Below are 20,932 nucleotides of genomic sequence, written 5' to 3'. Positions count from 1 at the left end.
CAGCTAGGAAGATCGAATGGAGGGACTGCAAAGAAAAGGCATCACAAACTCTCAAAAGATAAACACACGTGAAATCTTCAGAATAAAATGGGATTTACGTTTCAAACCAGGAAACAGTTTTCAACAGGCTCTCACCTTCCTTCCTCTAAACACCCACAGCGGCGCCTATGTCCCTGTGATAGCATAATTCCAAAAATAATAGCCGGCGTCTGGCTCTTACTAGGGAGCAAGGCCTGTGACAAGCATTTTGTACACATTCTTTTCATCTTCTTACTGTGTGGCTGTGGGCATATGATCCACCTTCTCTGTGCCTCAGTATAAAACAGGAATACTCAAGATTATGTAGGTTAAAACTGATGAAACACTTAAAACAATAAACAGTAAACTGGTTAAATTTTATAAAATCCTTGGAATGGTTCAAGGCTGTGGCACAATTTAGCATTTTGTAAATAAATAAGTTTAAAAAACGTCATGTCCCTGTGCTCACTCAGGGTAAGCCACCTGCCTCTAAGGTCATAGAGCCAATCAGGTGATGGGTGATTCCAGGTCTGCAGGAAACTATACTGCCCCCCCTCCACCCCAAGTCTCATCTACATGTATCTCTCTGCTGCCCACTGGCCCAGGAAGTGCATCACACTTGTCCTTGTTCTTCTGTGGTCCTGGCATGTTAAAGGCATTTTGTAGCAATCTGTTAAATACTCAGGGTATGCCTTTGAAAGGTCCAAATGTTTTAAATGAGCCATAAAAAGAAATCTAAGACGGATTCATGAAAGACTTGGTGGCAACAAGAATTTAGTTAAAAGTCCAGCACTCCTCAGAGCAGAAGAGGAGCCAAGTCTCAGGACACTGATTTCACAAGAAGGACACAAGAGGTTTATTAGACAACCCATGGCAAAATACAAAATGATTAATAATGAGAACAACCATATTCTATCAGCCAAGTGCCACCTGGCACTATGATACTATCCCACAGGACATCTCTGGGTTCATATCTCCTAATATGCTACCTAAAGAAATGAATCCCCTCAAATCAAGACTCAAACACAAAGGGATTCCAGAGACCACTGGGAAGGAGAGTGGCTTAGAAAGCTCAGGACCATTTGAATTTCCAAACTTAGTAAGAAAGAAAGAAATGTGCAAGGCAGGGTCTCCTGGATCTGGGGCAGAGGGTGGGGCAGTAGGGGATAGTAGAGGCAAAAACGGCAGTGGCTGAGATCTGACAGCAGGTTTCCCTCTACTTCTTCCTCCCGCCTCTCTCCTTGAGGGCCAGGTGGATGACAGCGCCATTGGCCATGTTGTAGTAAGCCAGCGAGTTGGAATCCTTGATGAAAATGCCCTGGAAAACAGATGGTGTGCTTTAGCACAGGGCAATCTGGCCTTGAACAGTATATAGCCTCACAACTCCCAACATCCATTCACTCTGAACTCAGAGAATACAGGGGCCTGAAAGAAGGTAGGACAATGGCGGGGGGGTGGGAGGGTGAAAGGGTGGGACTGAAGGTCTCTGGTTCCCTCCCAGAATGCTCTGCTTTTCCCTCCTTCCTAGTAAGTCACACTCTTCCTCTTTGTCAACTCCTCAAGAAGTTGGCCCAGACCAACCCCCATGAAATTCTGACTCTCAAATCAGAAGATCTTTAGAGATCAACTAGTCCAAGTCTCATTTGACAGAGCAGGAAACTGAGGCTCAGAGTAGGGATTTGTCAAAGTACTGAGACGGAGAATGAAGCATGCCAGGCGGACACCAGGTTGAGGTGGACTATGACCTCTGTGTCCCTGCACAAAGCCAGGCTACCCCAGACCACACTGGCTGGGATGGCTCTACCTCCCGTTCGTACCTCTACCTCTGGGCCAGAAACCGACCAAATGTCCACCCTAGTCATTAAGGCAAAAAGTTTTTCGGGCCTCACACAAGACTATACTGTGACCCCAGCAGAGTTTCATTCTGTCAGGCTAACCTGCCCTGGCACTCCTAGCCAGCATCATCACTTCTAGGATAGACTCACATGGCCACCCGACATGTCTCCCCACTCCTTTAGATTCCACAGGTCATTAAGCTTCTGCAATGGCAGAGCTGTTGAACCCAAGAGGCAGGAGCACTGATATGTGACCCACCTCATACTGCAGCTTCTGTTTCCCTGCGGGCATACCCGTGGCTTCGTGAATCTTCACCTTGATGACAGAGACCTGTGGGACAGAGAGAGGTCATTCACCTCTTTGCTAAGGTCAGCTAAAGAAAGCTGCCCCCTGAATCCTGGGATCCAGTGCACCTGATGCCAGTTAGCAACACCAACTCATACCTGATCTGTCAGCGGGAGGGTGAAGACCAGAACTTGTCCATTCAGTTTCCATTCAGTCTTATCCTGCATGTTGGGCACTTGGACTTTGATGGACACTGGACCCTGCAAAATAGGACATGGCCATTATGGCCAGGGAAACCTGAGCCCATCAGCAACTATGCTCTCCTATTCCTGGGCCAGTCTGAACAATGTCTCCTGTCCATGTGAACTCCTGGACCCTGCTCCAATTCACTATTAAGGCCATTAGTATGATGTCACAACTCATGCCCCCCCATTTTCAAGATTTGGGATTAAAGGTCTCTGGTTCCCCCCAGCATGCTCTGCTTTTCCTTCCTTCCTAGTAAGTCATATTCTTCCTCTTTGTCAACTCCCTAAGAAGTTGGCCCAGACCAACCCCATGAAATTCTTGACTCTCAAATCATAAGATCTTTAGAGATCAACTAATCCAAGTCTCATTTTACAGAGCAGGAAATATCTTTCCTTACCTTACCTTTACAGAGCAAAGAAATCTTTAAAACGATCTCTACCCTGCCTTTTGGTGAGTCTGGAACCGAAAAAGTAGTAAGAAAATGCCCTGCAAACGCCAGAAGCACCACAGAGAGAATATAAACTGCCAGGTCCGAGACCTAGGCTCCCAACTCAGTTTCCCTGCTAACTAGGTCTCTCTGAGCCTCAATGCCAAGTTTATAAAACAAGTGATCACAACGACTGCATGGTACTGTTGTAAGCACTGAAGAAACAAGTGCCCATAAAACGTGTAGCTCTTGGCACTTCAGCTGGTACTCAGAAAACGGGAACTACTATCAGAAAGAAAAAAAAAAAAAATCTGGTCAAATGCACTGGGGGAGTGCGGCTAAGACTGTTTCTGCCTCCTCACTAGAGGTGGACAGCTTCCTTAGGCACTGGAAGTGTCAAAGTTCTCCTTATTTCTAGCACCCCAACAGGATCCCCACAACAGGGAGAACTTCAAAGGACTGGAGCCACAGAAGAAGGTCGCAAAGAAATTAAGAACTATACCCGGGATTTCTTCCAGTATTCAAGGTCCCTTCACACTCAAGTCCTGCTGCCTACCAGCTAGTTTTCCTACTGGTCTCCATGATAGTTCACAACAGAGGGACTATTTGGTCCGGTCCTTCAACTGTTGACTATGCAGCTACTGTGTACCCAGAAGCCCTTACAGGCTTCCAATAACTGACCCAGGCACCAGAAGCCAAAACAGTGGGAGAAGAGGGTGCGCCAAGGGAGTGTGTAACTGGGGCAAGACTGGGTCCCCCCACTAGTCACTCCAGGGCACAGGTGGCACTCTGGTATCACATACCTTATTTCTGCGTAGGAATTCCTCCTCAGGCACAAGGCTGTCCTCTGTCTTCAGTTTCTTGGAGGCAGGCTCATCCTCCATGGGAGGTGGGGGGTGGACAGGGGGCATGGGGGCTGGAGCTGGGACAGGTGCCACAGGAGGAGCAGGCACAAATGCTGCCAAGACAGGAATAAGCAGCCGCATGAGTGGGAGGAAGGGCCCTGGGACTCAGGGATGGTGATAAATGAGGAAAGACTGCAAAGGTGTCCCACTTCTCACAGTCAGGGGTGTGAAGAGTCACTCCTGGCTCAGTCTGAGAGCCAGTAAGTTCCCTGGCAGGGAGACCTAAGAGACTGCCCACACTGGGCAACAGAAGCCTAGAAGAGGGGCAGGACTGATGAATGGAGTAGGTGCCAGCTGACAGCAAGTCTCACTAGGCCTCTGCACCTGTCTGGGGCCTGACCACTCTAGGTGCACAGACCCCAGCTCTGCCACATCAGCCTATCTCCCCTAGGACCACCAGTTCCCCAGCTCCTAGCTCAGGGATTGTTCACATGGGGAAACCAAGGCTCTTCTCTGAGCTGGACGCCCAACGGGAAAAGCTGGGCACTACCATCAGCCACTGCTGATGTGCTTGGTCCATAGTCCTGACCCAATGGCTTGGAAAGCGACATGAGAGACACTGACCTGTTGGCACAATCATGGGGGGTGGGCGGGGTGCCATGATAGGAGGGGCTGAGGGAGGCATGGGCACCACATTGATCCTGGGTGCATGGATGATTGGCGGCATGGGGGCAATCACTGAGCCTGGGGGTAGTCGGACCACTGATGCCATCGGGGGGCGGGGCATGACAGGTACTGCAGACACAACCGTGGTACGAACAGGAGGTGGCATCTGTGGGGAAGAAGGGACATATAGATCACAGAAAACCAAAGGTGGACCTCAACGGCACATATGGCTGGTGATTAGCCACCAGCAACCTTTGAGGATGGGGACTGGAAAGCTCCGACTCAATCCCCTGGGACTGACAAACTGCAGCCCATGACTAAACTCTGACAGGAACTACGCCAAGAGAGGCCCAGGGTGACATTCTTTCCTCCTGAGACTCAACCAGCTGCTTGTGGCAGACACTGAAAAAGCCACTAAAGAGGGTGACCTCAACTTAGCTTCCTGGAGACAGGCCAACAGTCCTCGAAGACCTGTTAAGCCCTGCAGCCCTTCTCTGCCCCAAGCCTGCTTCTCACTTTTGCCTCCTGCTTCCCTTCCTGTTCCAATCCTCCCACACAGACTAGAGGTTCCCACTTACTATTAAAGAGTTCTTTGTCTCTCAACTTAACCCAAGCAGCCCTTGAGCCCCACTGCAAGGAAGCTGTCCTTCTCAGCCAATAGTGTCCAACCCCAAAAAGCAAACGTTAAAAGATTAGTCCCAAAGTGGCTACTGGCTTACTGCGGGTGGCCGAGGCACAGAGGTAATGGGAGGGGCAGAGCTAGGAATATTGGTGGCTGAAGACGGAGGTGGTGGCTGCTGAGGAAGTTCATTGGGTTTGCTGGGACCAATCTTCTCCTTGGTATCATCCTCTGGCACTAGGCCCTTGGCCTTGTGGATGGCCTCAATCTGCTCCTGAAGGGTGATATTGGCCTGGGCAGCCTGCTGGGTCCGCGCCATGCTGCCTGAGTGACCATCCCAGGTCACCTACAAAGGAAAGCAAAGCCGCAGCTTGTCAGGGCTTCTGAAACTGAGCCCAAGTATAGGAGTGTGAGGGTGGGGAAAGTACTAGGATCCATAAGAATGTCACCTTTTCCTCTGGCTTCTGGATCTCCTCCTCACCAATCTTCTTACCAATGGCTGTTTCCTCTACACCGAAGATGTCAGTACGCCGCTCAGCCAACTGTTTCAAGCTGCTTTCGATATCCAGACCTGGATAGTCACAAAATGGACGCAGGGAGCAGAAAGGAAACTAAAACCAGGTGTCCTTCCAACATACCAGCAACTCTCATGGTGCAGGGTAGAGGCTGGTCCCATGGAGCAGGCCTGAATCTGGGTCCCAACACAGCAGGCCTATCCTCTAAGCCTGGGGAAGGCTGCCCAACCAGCAAAAAGCCCGTACACTAGAGGCTATCCAATTGCTTAACTTACGAAAAGCAACTGGGAGGACAGGGTCACAAAAGCGACAAGTAGCAGTCAGGACTAAAAGCTTAGTCTCCTGCTTCCGGGACAGTTTTCTCCCTATTGTGTCTCATTTCAAATTGCTCAAGGTGCTCCAGCCACCAGAGCCCTCATTCTAAGACAACTCCAAGATGAGCACCCTTCCAACTCTGGGATGTCTGGGATGTCATCCATGTCAGGTGTCTGCCTCTGGAGGAGTCTTATGAAGAGTCCTTCTGGAAAACGGGCAGTTCTTCTGTAGCATCACAGACTATACCTATCCTCCAAAGTTTTTGTTGACCTCAATTCTTGCTTTTCGTTTCTTTAAAGTCTAGACGTGCCCATGGGTCAAAGGGAGTCAGGGCTGAGTCAGAGAAGGGGTGTGGACTGGGTGGGAGAACCCCCACCTCACCTGGTGCATACACCTCATCATCGCTCTGCTTCTCACGGATGGAACGGTCTCGCTGCTCCAGCCAGCGGGGATCGAGAAGCCCGATGCGCATGTGTTCCTGCATTTTGCTGGCAGGGATCTTCTCCCCCGTGATGGGAGACACGAGATATTCATCTGGTGCAGGGGCTGGAGGCAGGGGCTTGGAAGCTAAAAAAAAAAACCCAAAAAACAGAGATGCTTGAATGAGAATACTGGGAAGCAACAGACGTTAAGAAATTATTGTTTTATTCACGTGTTACTCATCCAAGACCCATCCATTTAGTGCCATGCTGTACCTAGCACTGTGCAAGGCACCTGGGCACCAAAGAGGACTAAGCTCTGTTCCCTATCACCAGGCCTGCAAAGGAAAGACTATCAATGCCTTCGCGACCAGCAACCTCGAGCCCTCTTAGAAACAGAAGGTCTGAGGAATATGTGAAGGCAGGAAAGCAGGCAGGCCCTACCTTTAGGGTCATAATCCTTCCGAACAATGACTTGGTCTGGAGTCGGGGGCAGAGGAGGAGGCATGGGTGTCTCTGGGGGTGGGGGCACTTTCTGCCCTTCTTCTTCATCATCTGAACCCTGAAAAGCAAAGCAATGGCAGGACTTAGAGAAGGGCCGACAGGCCATCCCCCTGCAGCTGAGCCCTGGCGGCTCTCAGAGTGGCAAGGAACCTAGGTCCCTGCCAGCCAGCGTCCATGTGCTAAGCCTCTGGGGGCAGCCGAGGCCAGCCGGCAGCCAGCCAAGCTGCTTCCTCACAACATGAATGAGAGTGCTGGGGGCTGTGGTGCTAACACTCCGCCCAGGCATTTCCAGCAGCTGGCACCAGGCAGTCCCAGGAGGCCAAGGGCACTTAAACATGCTGGGGAGGGGTGCGGGGGGCAAGCTGGCACTCAATGGTAGCTGCTCATGGAGCAATGCTGGGAGGGAGAGAAAAAGTCAATTCCCACAGACACAGGAGCCTTTCTTCTCACACACAAATTCTTTCCAAGGGGAGGAGGCAGCTTGGCTCTAGAGGCTCTATGCCTGCTCAGAGGGCCTGCCTCGGAGGGGGTAGAGGCGGTCGAAGGGAAGCAACAGGCTACACTTAGAAAAGGTCTGGGAACTGCTGATCATTTGGGCCCAAGCTCAAATGTATCAAAGCATGTGGTGCAAAGCGTTCCTTAACTGAGAGCTGGCACAGGAGCAGTGGGGAGCAGGGCCTCTGGGCAAAGGGGGAAGGTCACAGAACAGAGCCAGCACAGCTTTCAGATCCTTGCCTGTGAATGAATCTTTGTTGCCTGAGCTGGAAAGAGGTTCTATGCTGCCTGAGTTTGGGCAGCTGCTCAACCAGGATGCCTTATTCAGGACCTGTGCCTCCTTCCAAGGTTCACAAGGGAGGTGGATCTCTGACTCTGGTGGAGAGCACCCCCATCTCCTTAAGCTCCAGAAGGAAAGGCCAGCCCCACAGGCCCTCCCAGAAGCACACCTCATCCATGTCTTGCACTTGGGTGTCCTGGTCCAACTGGGAAGGAGGCTCCTCTGTTTTTTCTTGTTTCTCATCCTCCTCATCAGACTCGACCTCCATCTCAACCTCTTCACTTTCCCCAAACTTCTCATAGCGCTCCTGAATAAGGATTCGGGCCCCCAGCTCCTCCGGGGTGGTAGGGGGAGGGAAGTTTCCTGGCAGAAAGCAATCCAGAGTCAAAGGGAGACCTCCACAGACGCTCCTTATCAAAGGCCCATCCGTCTGCCCTTCCTGCACTGTGAGCTCTCCAAGGGCCAAGGCTGTCTGACTTCTCTTCCAGCTCCAGACACCCACCCAAGGTCTGGCACTAAGTTTGCTCAATTGGGTTTAAGTGGGGGCAATGTGGTAAATCTAAAGTCTTCTGAGAACAGAGATGAAACATACTGATAAAACCCTCGGGGGCACTGTGCTGCTCCCTGGGAAGAGGTGTGTATCTGAAATATCCCAGGATGGTTCTAAGCTCCTGGCTCCCCATCTGGAGTCACACACCTCCCTTCCTCACAGACCTACCTTGCTCATTGGGTTGGAAGTCTACTGTTTCTACCACAACAAAATCATGCCAGTCGATCTGTGCATACGCCACCCGCTCCTTCTCCTTTTCCTCTTCTTCCTTCTTCCTCTCTCGCTCCTGGAACTTGGCCCACTCCACCCGGTAACACACCTGAAGAAACAGAAAACAGCATGATGCTATGCTGAATCAGGGTCAGCTCCTGATGGAGCAGCCACCTTCAATACCTTTACCAAAGCCAGCATCTCCCTTGGAAGAGGAGACTGTTCTGCCTACAAGAGGAAATTCCTGGTATGTGCATCTGGTCTCAGTCAGGCCCAAAGCTTGGACAGAATAAAAATTCTAAATGTCGGGGCACCTGGGTGGCTCAGTCGGTTAAGCGTCCGACTTCGGCTCAGGTCATGATCTCACAGTTTGTGAGGTCGAGCCCCATGTCAGGCTCTGTGCGGACAGCTCAGAGCCTGGAGCCTGCTTCGGATTCTGTGTCTCCCTCTCTCTCTCTGCCTCTCCCCGACTTGTGCTTTGTCTCTCTCTCAAAAATAAATAAAATGTAAAAAAAAAAAAAAAAAAAAATCTAAATGTCACAGAAACCTTGTGTCTGGGCCCCAAGGGCAGCCATTTGTTATAACCTCAGAGTTTTCTGCTTGATTTGGCAAGAGGCTCTGTGCTCACAGAACATCAAACTCCGTCCCAGGAAGTCTGTGTGACAACCAAGTACCCACAAAAGCAGCAGCAATCTGAGAGTCTGAGAACAAAACCTTCATGCAGCTACCCAAAACAGGCAGCACCAATATGCCTTCTCTCCTTGACTCTTGAGAACTTGGGGCCTCAAAAGGCATCTGTCACCAGAAAACCTGCTCAGGAGTTGGCTTCTAGTGAGGGCAAAGAAGAGGAAGATCCAGTAAAGCTGAGAGAAAAACAGAAAGTTAGCAAGCAGACAATCTAGGTTTCTTTGGCTTTTTGTGGCCACAAGGCCTTTCTTCTCACCACTCCTGTGCCTGGAACACAGCAAGGTACCACCTCAGAGCCTATTTCCAAACATGAAACAACCCAAAGTAACTTGCACCATCAGTAACTGGTTATAATTCAGTTTACCTGGTCCAAAACTTCTCGGGGATTCTCAGCCTCTTTCTTGAGCTTTGTAAATAACCCTTTAGGTGGAATCAAGATCTGAAACACAAAAGAGTTAAAGCAACTGTCAGTGCACAACACAGGACAAAGAGGTTGCCTTCTGGAGCCTGTGGAAAGGCATAAGAAAAGTGAGAGCATAGGGTTCCAGGTCCCAATCCCAGCTCCGCTTGGCTATGCAACAACTTTGGGCAAGTTACTTAACCTCTGTAACTTGGCTTCCTTCTACAAATGGTGACACCAACACTTAAAGTCAGCACAGTCAACATTAAAAGGTTGCTGCAAGAATCAGCAGGAAAATACACAAATGCACTGCCTATATCACCCAGTGTACAGTCAGCATGTGCTGGCTGCTCTCAGGGCACAGAAATGTTCCTACCTTTTTGCACATGCTCCCCTGATGACCCTACCCAAGACTGCCACCCACAGGCCCTATCTCCTAGATCTCTGTCCCCCGCTTTCTATTTCGCCACAGGATTTATTACCAGCTAACATCCACTGACATTGCACTTGCCTGTTGCCCCCTCACTAGACCAGAAACTCCATAGACAGAAATTTCTGTTTTCTGTTCACTATTGTTAATTCCAGCATTTGAAATGAATTCTGACAATGAACATATGTTTGACAACAAATGATGGCTTTGTTCAAAACAGCCAGTCATTCTACCTGCCCCAATATTTTTTTTTTTTAATTTTTTAAAAATATTTATTTTTGAGAGGGAGACAGAGAACGTGAGCAGGGGAGGGGCAGAGAAAGAGGGAGACACAGAATCTGAAGCAGGCTCCAAGTCGTCAGCAAGAAGCCCAATGCAGGGCTTGAATTCACAAACCGCAAGATCACGACCTGAGCCGAAGTCGGATGCTTAACCACCTGAGCCACCCGGGCACCCCTCTCCCCCCACAAATAGTATTTATTGTTACTGGTAAACTGGCTCAGCCCACCCCTCCCCCACCCCCATCCTCTCTATACTTCTATCCCAGGAATAAATCTGCTCCTGGAATCTCCCATGGCTAAAGACAGATACCAGTGCCCTCAGGTTAGAGTACTAAATGTCTATACCAAGTTCTGAGGGAGAAGAAACAGGAAAGTAACAGAGTAAAAAGGTATCTGGGGACCTTTAACCCTGGAAGTAGTCCACTAGGGAAAATTAACACCGGGCTCACTTAAAATCGATACTGTGTAATTACACTAACCCTTTGGCCTTCAAATGATTGTTATTTTAGCTACTCTACCATTTTTGGATTTGATCATTTTCTAAATACATACATCTTTGTAATTCTTTCTAGTTACATACTCAGATCAAAATTAGAGGAAATCATTATGAGTCCTTTTAAGTCAGATCTTTAATGTACTGTTTCTAAATAACAAGAAAAGATGTACAAATTCATGCCACCAATCAGGAAGACAACCTCCACTACACGTATAACAAGAAAAACAAGCCACTGGCAAATCTGTTATCAGTGTTCTTTGCAATAAATTAATGATCTTTTTTTTAATTTATTTTGAGAGAGAGAGAGAGAGAGAGAGAGAGAGAGAGAGAGAGAGAAAGAAAGAGAGAGAGAAAATGGGGAAGGGAATCCCAAGCAGGCTCCACAGTGTAGAGCCTGATGTGGGCTCAAACTCACAACTCTTATGTGAGATCATAACCTGAGCTGAAGTCACACATTTAACCGACTGAGCTGCCCAGGGACCCCAGATCCAATTATTTTTCAATACCAATACTGACTTGTCCAGATTCTTGATTACAACAATGTAGTATAATAATTAAGATATTTTTAGCAGGATAATTAAGATCCAGGTCTTAGGGTCTGGAGCAAAAATGCCAGAGGTCATGTCCCAGCTCAGCAAGCCCTGGCTGTGTAACTCTATCCAAATTAACTTTGCTGTGCCCATTTCCTCTTCTATAAAATAAGGAGACCAGTGGCTACCTTAGAGTTTATTAGGAATTAAATGAAAACATGCTACATATACAAGTATCCCATCAATACTGGCTATGCTTACGATGAATTGTTTCTCAATACCTAAACTATATTCTAATTCAAGGTACTTTTTAGAGTGAAAAACAACATAGGTGTTAAGAGTCAGTGCAGCCACTTACTAGCTGAGACCATGAGTAAGTGACTTCAACTCTCTGAGCCTGTTTCTACTTCTGAAAAAGGGGAGAGGGGAACACATCCTAGGTTCTTGTGAAGATTAAACTGGGCAAAAAGGAGGCAATTATTAACGGCTTGCTTCTTCTCAGGTACTGTGCAAGGCAACTGAAGATTTAAATGTACTTAAGAGCAGCTAGTACCACTTGGCCTTGTCACATAGTAGGCACTAACCTAATGACAGTTATCAATCACACGTTTCACTTCTCTTTAAAACCAGCAATCTGTTACATTTAAAAAGAAAAACTCAATAGAAATCAAGACTTTACACTGAACTGGAATTTTTACATCTGCCCAGGGACCCACAGTGGAGTACTGTCCTTGTAGACATGAATAGATTCAGTGCTTCTGCAAAATGCCTTCCTTCCCTAGGCCCAGCACCCCGGCCCCTGCCCTGCCCAGGCACCTTGGTGTACTGCTCCACCAGCTTCGTGAAGTAGTTGAAAAGGCTGTGCTGAGGGCGGAGGAAGTCAAACTGGTAGTTGCGCTGTTCTTTCTGCATCAGCTGGGTCAGAAACTGGCGGCCATTCCTGGCCACAAACTGAGCCGTCAGCTTCACCACATCCAGGTCGAAGGCTGAGATGGAGGGGGGGTCTGCGATGAACTCAAACTCAGGAGGGGGCTCTTTGGGCACGATGGTCTCTTGGATTACCTGGGCTTGGACCTACGATGCAGATAGAGGGAATGTGAGGCTCGAGGTGGGTGGGAAGACACCTCTGGTAGGATGGCATGGACCTCTACGCTTCTGTTAACCATGTGCACATCACTGGCCCATGGTGTGAGAGGATACTAACTCACAAGAGCACCAATTAGTTGGCCAACTGTGGCCTCAACTCCCTGCATGGCTTTGAGCAAGAACCATGCCCCTCTGTATTTCTGCTGTTGCCCTGAAATTGAGGGCCAAAACTTGGTGGCAGAAGATTCTACAGGAACATGCCATATTAAATCCCATCCGAGGGATATGGAGGCCACAGTAAGCCCTACATGTGTGCAGAGGACCCACTGGAGAGGACTCCACGGTTGTTACCTCATCTGGCCTCCACACAAACCACGAGGTGGACAGAGCAGGTACTGTGAATCCTTTTTACAGATGAGGAAACTCAGGTAGCCTGAGGCCCTAGGAGTAGTAAATTGTAATGCAAGGTAACAGAATCTACTTGAACCTTTATTTCCCACTGTAAAACAAGAGGTAGCCTTTGCCACCATGGTTCAGGAAAATAGCAAAGAGAAAGGACCAGTCTAGGTCTATACAGGAGGCAAATTGTGCCAGCCCTTCTTGTCCACACCGACAACCCTTAATCGTCCCTATTTGTGGACCTAGTGAGGATTAGGGTATTAGGGCAGGCCAGATGGAGGGGCCCTGGGAAGGTGAGATGGAAGGGAGGGATGGCTCAAGAAGGGGATCACAAGCCACTGTCCTCACTCCACGGTCAAGGCAAAGAGCAGGGGCCAAGAGTTTGAACTCTGGACTCCTGACTGTGGCCTGGGTAAACTGTATTTCCCCAAGCCTTAGGTTCCTCAGCTGTAAAATGGTCACTTTGCTGTCTTCCTTAAGCAGCTGCTGTGAGGTGACAAGGAGACTCCTAAAGCACTGAGCAAAGAGCTGGACAAGCAGTGCTCAGAAAATGCCAACTGTCAGCAGTACTTTGCTATCTGAGCCTCAGTAGATAAAAACTTCGTGTCTCTCCCTGGCTGGTAGAGAGGTTTGGAGAGCAGAGTTCATTATCCTCCCCTCTCTGTCCAGGCTTCCCTCTTAGCCCTGGGGATATGAAGGGAGGGGTGAGCTCCAACCTTCTGGGGCAGCTGCTGCTGGGTGGCCTGCTGCTGCTGCTGCATGACCTTGGGGATGGCAGCCGAGGGCTCCTGAGCCTTCCCCTCCTTGAACTCGCTGACCTTGTGGCGGTAGTAGGCATGGTAAGGGTCATTGGGGTTCAAGAAGTTAAACTTGGGATTGTTGATCTCATTCTGTCGTATCCTAGCTTCAAATTCAGGTCCATTTCTACAAGGAAGGAAAGATAATTAACACTACAACCCTTACAGTTGCCTAGACTCAGAACATTACCCATTCAAGCCCCCTTCTTGTCACCACTCATCAAACTAGCCCATCCCTAAGCACTGTAGAGGTCCTCCTGAAACTCTTGGTGTCACCAGCCAGAGTTGTCTACCTCCTTCAAGCCTGGGCCAGAATGCCTCTACCACAGGGTATCCCAGACCTCTGTCATTCCTGCAGCCCTTCTGCTAGTCTTGCCATTCCCAAAATTATCTAAGCTACTGTGTTCTTTTAATGAAGTTTATTCATTTTAAGAATTACTTAAAAAGGAAAGCATATACTACTACTTCAAGTAAAAATCAGTATGGCTTTACTAACAAAAGGAAGCATAAAATTAAACATAATGAAAACAAAGTAGTATCGTAATGATAGACTAAACTAGACTAGACTTTAATAGTCTAGTTCAAGGTTTCCTGAGACTGAGGCCAGATCTTAGTTAAAAAGAGACAGAACAAAAAAAAAAAAAAAAAAAGAAAGAAAGAAAGAAAGAAAGAGGGCTGGAGTACTGTTAAAAATACACTAGCACCAAACTAACACTTTGTCCTTTGGGTAACCACAAGGATTGAAAAAAACATCAAAACATAGACCATTTGATGTAATGCTTTGTCCAAGTACTACCTTGTCCAAACTAGTACCTTGTCCAAGTACTACCAAATCACCCCATTTACTACTAAGTGAGGCCCACATTGGAAAAACTGCTCCCCAAGGACGTGATCTGTGCTGCTGTGTAAGGCACATTCAGATAACAAGGGGAGCGGTAAGAATAGAAGGGAGGTCTCTACCTCTCTCGGTAGCTGAGACAGTTTTCCACATAAACCCCAGGTCCCCAGTTTGCATTCCTTTAAAACTTCAGGATAAAAAAAAAAAAAAAACAAAACCCTGTCGTGAAATTTAGGAAACCCTTATTTTTAGAGAGCCCAATGGCAATACTTCAAGGTGTGAGACATATACACCATCTGTGTCAGTCAGAAAGCACGTTAACCCTAAAGACATAAGATATGGACAATATTCATATTTTGGGTTCACTAACGATTCTTCAAGTTATCAACCCTCCCTGCTCTTTTTTTTTTTAATTTCCTAGATTACCAGTTTATTAAAAAAAAAAAGATATTTTAAAGGGTAAAAATGAACAGCCAGATAAAAAGACACACAGGGACAGGGATAGGTCTGGTAGCATCCTGAGCACAGGAGATTCTGTCCCTGTAGAGTGTGGGGTGCACCACCCTGCCAGCACCCCCTCAGATGTGTTCTTACTTACCAACGTGGAAGCTCTCTGAATCCCATCAGTTAGGGTTTTTTATGGAGACTTAATTACATAGGCATGATTGATTAAATCACTGGCCACTGGTGAGTGAACTCAATCTCCGGCCCCTCTACCCTCCCCACCCCCAAAGTTGGGAACCCAACCTTCTCTTTGACTCAATTTCCCATGTGTAAGATGCAACTAATACTACCTTCTCTCTCTACCCTGGTGAACTGAGAAGATCAAATCAGCTAAGGAGATGCCAAAGTCTTTCTGAATCATAGGGTGGCCTGAAATCCAAAGGCTGTCACTCCTATGAAACTTAGAAAGGGCTGTTCCACAAACATTAGAGATGATCTGGGTATTAGATGTCTGTGGGGCTTCCCTCACTACTCCAGACACAGCCCAACACTCAGAAGATGCTCCAAAATCATCAAGGGATGGTTCTAGGGGCTGCTGGTAGCAGGTCGCTCCCTTTCTTCAGACTTTCACACCCTGGCCCTATTAGTTGAAAAGAGGGCAGGAGACAGGGTACATAAAGGCAATGCTGTGCCCCAGATTAGCAACCATAACAAACTGCCATGGCGGTGGTAAACACCCAGGCTAGCTACTTTGCAAGCTCTGGCCACACCCTGTAGCATGAATAACACCATGAGGTCTCAATTTGACAGTGCATTAGTCCAACTGGAACGTCCTACTTGGGGAAGAAGCATCTTCCCCTCTCTTATAATGCAAACCATATACGAAGAGGAAGGTAAGTGCACACTTAGATATTGCTAAACTAGACAATCATACCCAGCAAATGCCCAGGGCAGACAAAGGGCTGCTAAGAAAAGGGGGCTCTGGTTGCTTCTTCTATCACTGCCTCCTAAGCCATAACCTTACCACATCTGGGAATAATCTGAAAGAAAAAAAGAAGGCAAGAATGTTTGTTCCAAGAGATTCTGTTCTTTTAAATTAACTTAATGTTAATTTTAGAATTATGTTCTCTAACACAAGGAATAGATTTCAGCAGAAAAAGACATGATTCTGAGTCAACCCAGCTGGTGGGACTTTTTAAGGGTAATTTCCACTTCAGTTTCTTGACAGGAAAATTCAGGAAAGACCAAACCAAGAGAGAAAAAACTTCTTTTGGAAAAACATACTCAGTGATTTTTACTGTATGCTCCATCAATCAATATATGTGACCCAACAGAAGTGAAGTAGAGGGTCCTGCATGCTTCCTTTATCCCCGAGTGGGATGGTGCTGGTCTGTTCCTTCATTGCAATGTACATGAAAGCAAGTCCAGATTTTAAAAATGCCTACAAAGCAATCACCTTAGCCAAAAATAAATCTAGAAATATGGAAGCATACATTTTTTTTTTTTTTTTTTTTTTTTTTTTTTTTTAATGTTTATTTTTGAGACGACGCGAGAGACAGAGTGCAAACAGCGGAGGGGCAGACAGAGGGAGACACAGAACCCGAGGGGGGCTCCAGGCCCTGAGCCGTCAGCCCAGAGCCCGACGCGGGGCTCGAACTCACGAACCGTGAGATCATGACCTGAGCCGAAGTCGGACGCTTAACCGACTGAGCCACTCAGGCGCCCCGGAAGCATACATTTTTATTTTTAAGAAAACTTGGAAACTCTTACTTCTGTGGCAGCAGAGGCTGGCACAAAATTATTGGAAAGCTACTTGGCAAAATGTTTAAGAAAATCTTTAAAAATCCTCTTTCAGCCAGTTATGTGCCACATAGAATTCTCTTCTAAGGAAACAATCTAGAAGGGAAAGAAAATGCTCAGATTTCCCCACAGCTTCATTTGCCAAATTGAAATGTTGGAAACAACCATGAAGGAAAATATAGAGGAGACAGCCAAGTCCAGGAAGGAACATCACCTCAGCATGGTGTATCAAGGACGGCGCAGCATCAGGGGACCACGGAGCTACATGGGAAAAGGCTTATAACACAACACAAAAGGGAAAAGCAGGATGTGAAAGTATCTACTAGTATTAAAGGATCTAAAAAAGGATGCCAAGGCCCAGAAGGAAACAGGAAAGTGAAAACAGCTGGTAGAAACTATTCTGGTAGTGAGACTGTGGTGATTCTTCCTCTAACACCCTATTTATTCTGTTTTTAAATTATCAGGGGGAAGAGAGAAGTATGAGCGTTGCTATGAGATACTAAACATTTATCATAAACACAACACTTACTGCCCTAAATCTGACTGTTCAATCAAGCACAGAACAGATTTAACGCAATACCCAAGTTAATCAAAGCCTTTGAAATGTAATAATATCAATCTGCATGGAGCCTGACAAGTGAAAGACATCAAGCAGAATAACTTCTACCTTTCATTATATTAGGAGGTTGGGAAAGGAAGGAGTCCTGTATTACATGATGTACTGTGATGGGGATGCTGCCTTGGGGTCAAGGAATGGCCCTTTGGAGTATATGCCCTGACTGAAGGCAGGAGACTATTCTAGGCCAGCTACTTCTTCCATGCAATGAGCTGTCTGGTCGCCCACAGAAGCCAGAAATCTAGATTTATTGTGCAATCTCCACATTTTTCAACAGTGGCAACTAATTCTAGTTTTAAAAAAATATACTGTGAAGAAAAACAAGAGCTCTGTAGGTTGCATGAGGCCTGCTGGCTGCCAAAGAGTATTTTAAACTAGGGGATGTGTTGACCTTTGGAGCCAAGTGGCCATCAAGAAGATTCCATCTGAGGAAGTGGCAGCGTATATAAGATGCAGAAGAGTGAGAGGAACTCAGACTGACTTCCATGCCATCCACGAAGACTGCTGACACGTGCAGCTCAGTCCCACTCCTCCTCTCCTGCCTTACAACAACTCTGAGGTGGTATTTTATTCCATTTTACAGATGGGTCAGTTGAAGCTCTGAGCACAGTTCTTACATAATGAGAACAATTAACTCCTTTCTTCGTCTTCCTCAGGTCAGCAGCTCAGACTATCATACTATCATACAGCAGTACAGACACACATACTATCCATGACAAAGCAGCTTTCCAGGCACTTCCTCAGGCCCATTTTGGAAGCACAGGTTCCTGGTGACTCTGGGACTGGGTGTGATTCACATTCTGCCCCTACCATGCTGTGCTGTAGACACCAATCTTGCCCACTGCCTACCTCACCGCCAGCTGGTGGTGTCAGATGAGCTAACAGGCCTAGGCTGACAACGCAGAAGCAGCTACATTACCTGGCCACAAAGCTGGCAGTCTTGTCAACGATATTCCTGACCTCTGGAGGAGGATAAATAATTCCCACCACTGGTTTGGAGGGAGTAGAATCCTCCTTTGAAGAAGCTTCTTCTTCTGTAGGCTGTGAAAACAAGAAAAGGAAAATGATGTCTTAAAGTTCCTGATTTGGGACTGGATCCCCACTGTCAAACTCCTCTAAGATATTATTGAGAATGTAGACTCTCTTCCGTGGACATTCCTCTAGTTAGGACCCTCTGTTCCAGAAAAGTGGTTATCTTAACTGCACTATACTTGAGTGGGACTCTCCTGGGGAAACCAGTGAAAAAAGCAGCCTCCTTGGCTCCCTCACAGGCAAGTGGTCTCAGTGACACTGGGAATCTACATTTTTACCAAGTGCCCCGGTGATTAAGATGGGGGATGGGGGTGAGAATCTGACCACATTCTAAGAAACCATCTCCCAGAATTCGGAAGGCCATGTCTGCACCTAGGGATGTGCCTGGCATGGAATATTTAATGATTGTTTGCTGAATAAAGAAACAGGAAACTCTTTGCTGACAACTCCCTATGCCCCTTTCTTCTGCATCTATTCCAGTCTTAACCACCACTCAATGCACAAATGTTCTGTGAAACCCCACTGGAATACCCAACATCAACTGTCCCATAAACTCCAATATTCTTTCTTTACCAGCTTCTTCTCCTTAGTATACAAAGGGTCCATCTCTCGTCTTACAAAAAAATAGCAGCACCCCTGCCCTCACATTCTTTTCTGCTGTTGTCCTCTCCCCCTCTTCCTCTGGTAAATATCCTGAGTTCTCTGTCTTGCCATTCCTACCTCCTCACCTCCCATCCATTTCAAGTGCTCTTGCCAAAGTAAAAAATGCCAAATACAGCAGCCATCTGATCATGTGACCAGTGTCCATGCCTTCACAAAACTCTCTACTCCTCAACTCCCAGGTCCCATTGTCACCTGTCTTTCCTTCTTGCTCACCATTCCATCCAAGTTTCCTTCCTAGCTCCTGTTTCATCTTCTGCCCTCGGGCTCCCCCAAATTCTATTCTCCAAGGTATTCACACTGTACTCAGGCACTCACAACCATGTCCCCTACTTCCCCTACCACCTCTAGGTTGAACAATCCAGCCCAAACTGATGTCCCAGATCACTCTTATGTGCCAGAGAACTCTAGATCCAGCTGACTCCCGGGCACTTTCATCTCTAACCACTTTCCTTATAAATGGTCAACCATGCACTCAGTCATTCAGGCCAGAAACATGGGCCTCCTCTCCCTTCCTCAGCCTCCACATTCGATGATAACATTTACCAAGCATGTAGTGGGTTCCATATACTTTTCTAAAAACTTTAAATAGATTAACTCTTATAAGAGCCTTATGACGTGAATACTCCATTTACAGATGACAAAATTGAGGAATGTAACGCTTAACTGGACCAAAGAGCAGAACCAGGATTCCAACACATCACTTTAGCTGCAGAGTATGCACCACCAGCCATTTTGTGACTTGAGCTTGCCCATCCCGTCTGTCTCACCCCCCTGCCACTATCTAAGCCAGGCCCTCAGCATCTTTTGTATAACTGTGCTCCTAGCATTTCTCATCACAACCTGCCTACCTGAATTTCTGAAACACAAATGTCATTATCCAGCTTAAAACTCTTCCCTTTCTCCCCACTGTGTACTAGAAAAAGTTCAAATCCCCCCAAATGCATCTTTTGCCACCCCTTTCCAACCCTACGCTTCAATCACACTTTTTAATTTACTCTTGATCTGAGACACCACCTGATGCCTACCCTGGTGTTTTTGCAATTATCTGGTATTACCTTGTTTACTTTTCCCCAAATGACTGGGAAAATACCAGGGATACTGACATACTTATAAGGGTATGGACCTCTTCTCTCACGTACTCTGCTGTATACTGAACCCAAAGCAGTAATCAGCACACCTGTATGTACTCAATAAAGGTTTGCTGAATAAATAAAGGATGCTATTTCCCCTTTCCAATCACCTATCTGACAAACCAATTCATCTTTCTAAAAACAATTTACTTAGCATTCATGTGGGCTTCACCTACAGGGCATATCACACCACACTGCAATGATTTACACACCTCTTTCCCTCTCGGTTGACTTAAGAGCTGGCTGGTATCAATTATGGTGATTAAAGCAATAAACATTTGTTGAGAATTCACTTATATCTGTCTCCCCACTAGAACCGTGAACTTCATAAACTAGCTGTGCTCCATTCATTCTGGTTCAGTCGGAGCCTCACACGGTGGTTGGCTTAAGGGTACGCAAAGAGTAGATACTGAGAACTACCACAAATGTACCCTACAGGCTGGGAAATTAGGGATTACTGGGCAAAAGCCAGAGGGCAGGGTGAGGAGAGGCAGTACCACAGAAAACCTGCAAGTGAGCTGGATCGGTGTTTCTCAACCTTTAACCAATCACCTTGAGATCTTGCCAAAATGCATTAGTATTTAGTTCTGGCATTTCTAATGAACTCCCAGGTGATGCTGATGCTGCTGGTCCGCGAACCACACTTTGAAAGACCGCTTGTTTCGCTACCCGAAGGCAGCGTAGGGCGGGAAGCGCGCTGCCTCCTGGGACTTGCAGTCCCTCCCAGCCCTCGTAAGCGGCCGCTTCTTCCTCTACACGAGTGAAGAGCGCCCGCGCCGGAGAGGGCCCAGGCCGAGGCTTAGGCTGCCGATTAAGGTGCGGGGGTCGTGGTACCTGTTTGGGCTCGGTGGCCGCCGGCGGCGGCGGGGGCACCGCCTGCACGGGTCCGGCCGGCATGACTGCGACGCTCAGGGCTGCCAGTCCGCCTTGTTGAAGGTGAGCGGTGCTGCGTCAAAGCAGCTCCCCGCACGGACGATACGACAAGCTCGCAAGATGGCGGCGGCCGAGAAAAATCGTCGCCGGGGAGGAGAGGCTGACGCACTTCCGGGACCGCCCCTTCTTCGTGATGCAAC

At 47.5% G+C, this 20,932-nt stretch overlaps 1 protein-coding gene across 1 annotated transcript; it reads right to left on the bottom strand.

The window, feature by feature from the left end:
* Positions 1 to 850: 850 nt before the first annotated feature.
* Positions 851 to 20,852, bottom strand: SF3A1 (splicing factor 3a subunit 1). Its single transcript, XM_042909827.1, has 16 exons — positions 20,694 to 20,852; positions 17,954 to 18,075; positions 13,256 to 13,463; positions 11,871 to 12,128; positions 9,282 to 9,356; positions 8,189 to 8,339; positions 7,640 to 7,833; positions 6,636 to 6,753; positions 6,154 to 6,339; positions 5,392 to 5,513; positions 5,043 to 5,288; positions 4,282 to 4,489; positions 3,616 to 3,770; positions 2,298 to 2,399; positions 2,113 to 2,184; positions 851 to 1,336 (listed from the first exon to the last, which is right to left on the bottom strand). The coding sequence occupies exons 1-16, from the start codon at positions 20,754 to 20,756 to the stop codon at positions 1,235 to 1,237; spliced, it is 2,382 nt and encodes a 793-aa protein (XP_042765761.1). The 5' UTR covers positions 20,757 to 20,852; the 3' UTR covers positions 851 to 1,234.
* Between the last annotated feature and the right edge of the window lie 80 nt (positions 20,853 to 20,932).

This window comes from Panthera leo, chromosome D3 (assembly GCF_018350215.1).
Source record: "Panthera leo isolate Ple1 chromosome D3, P.leo_Ple1_pat1.1, whole genome shotgun sequence".
Taxonomy (NCBI): Eukaryota; Metazoa; Chordata; class Mammalia; order Carnivora; family Felidae; genus Panthera; species Panthera leo.
This window is presented reverse-complemented; position numbering and strand designations above follow the sequence as displayed.

Coding starts and splice junctions, on each gene's coding strand:
- SF3A1 (XM_042909827.1), bottom strand. CDS start 20,756: ATGCCGGCCGGACCCGTGCAGGCGGTGCCCCCGCCGCCGCCGGCGGCC. Junction 7,834..8,188: donor CTTCCAACCCAATGAGCAAG/GTAGGTCTGTGA, acceptor GCTTTCTGCCAG/GAAACTTCCCTCCCCCTACC. Junction 2,400..3,615: donor AATTCCTACGCAGAAATAAG/GTATGTGATACC, acceptor CCTATTTTGCAG/GGTCCAGTGTCCATCAAAGT.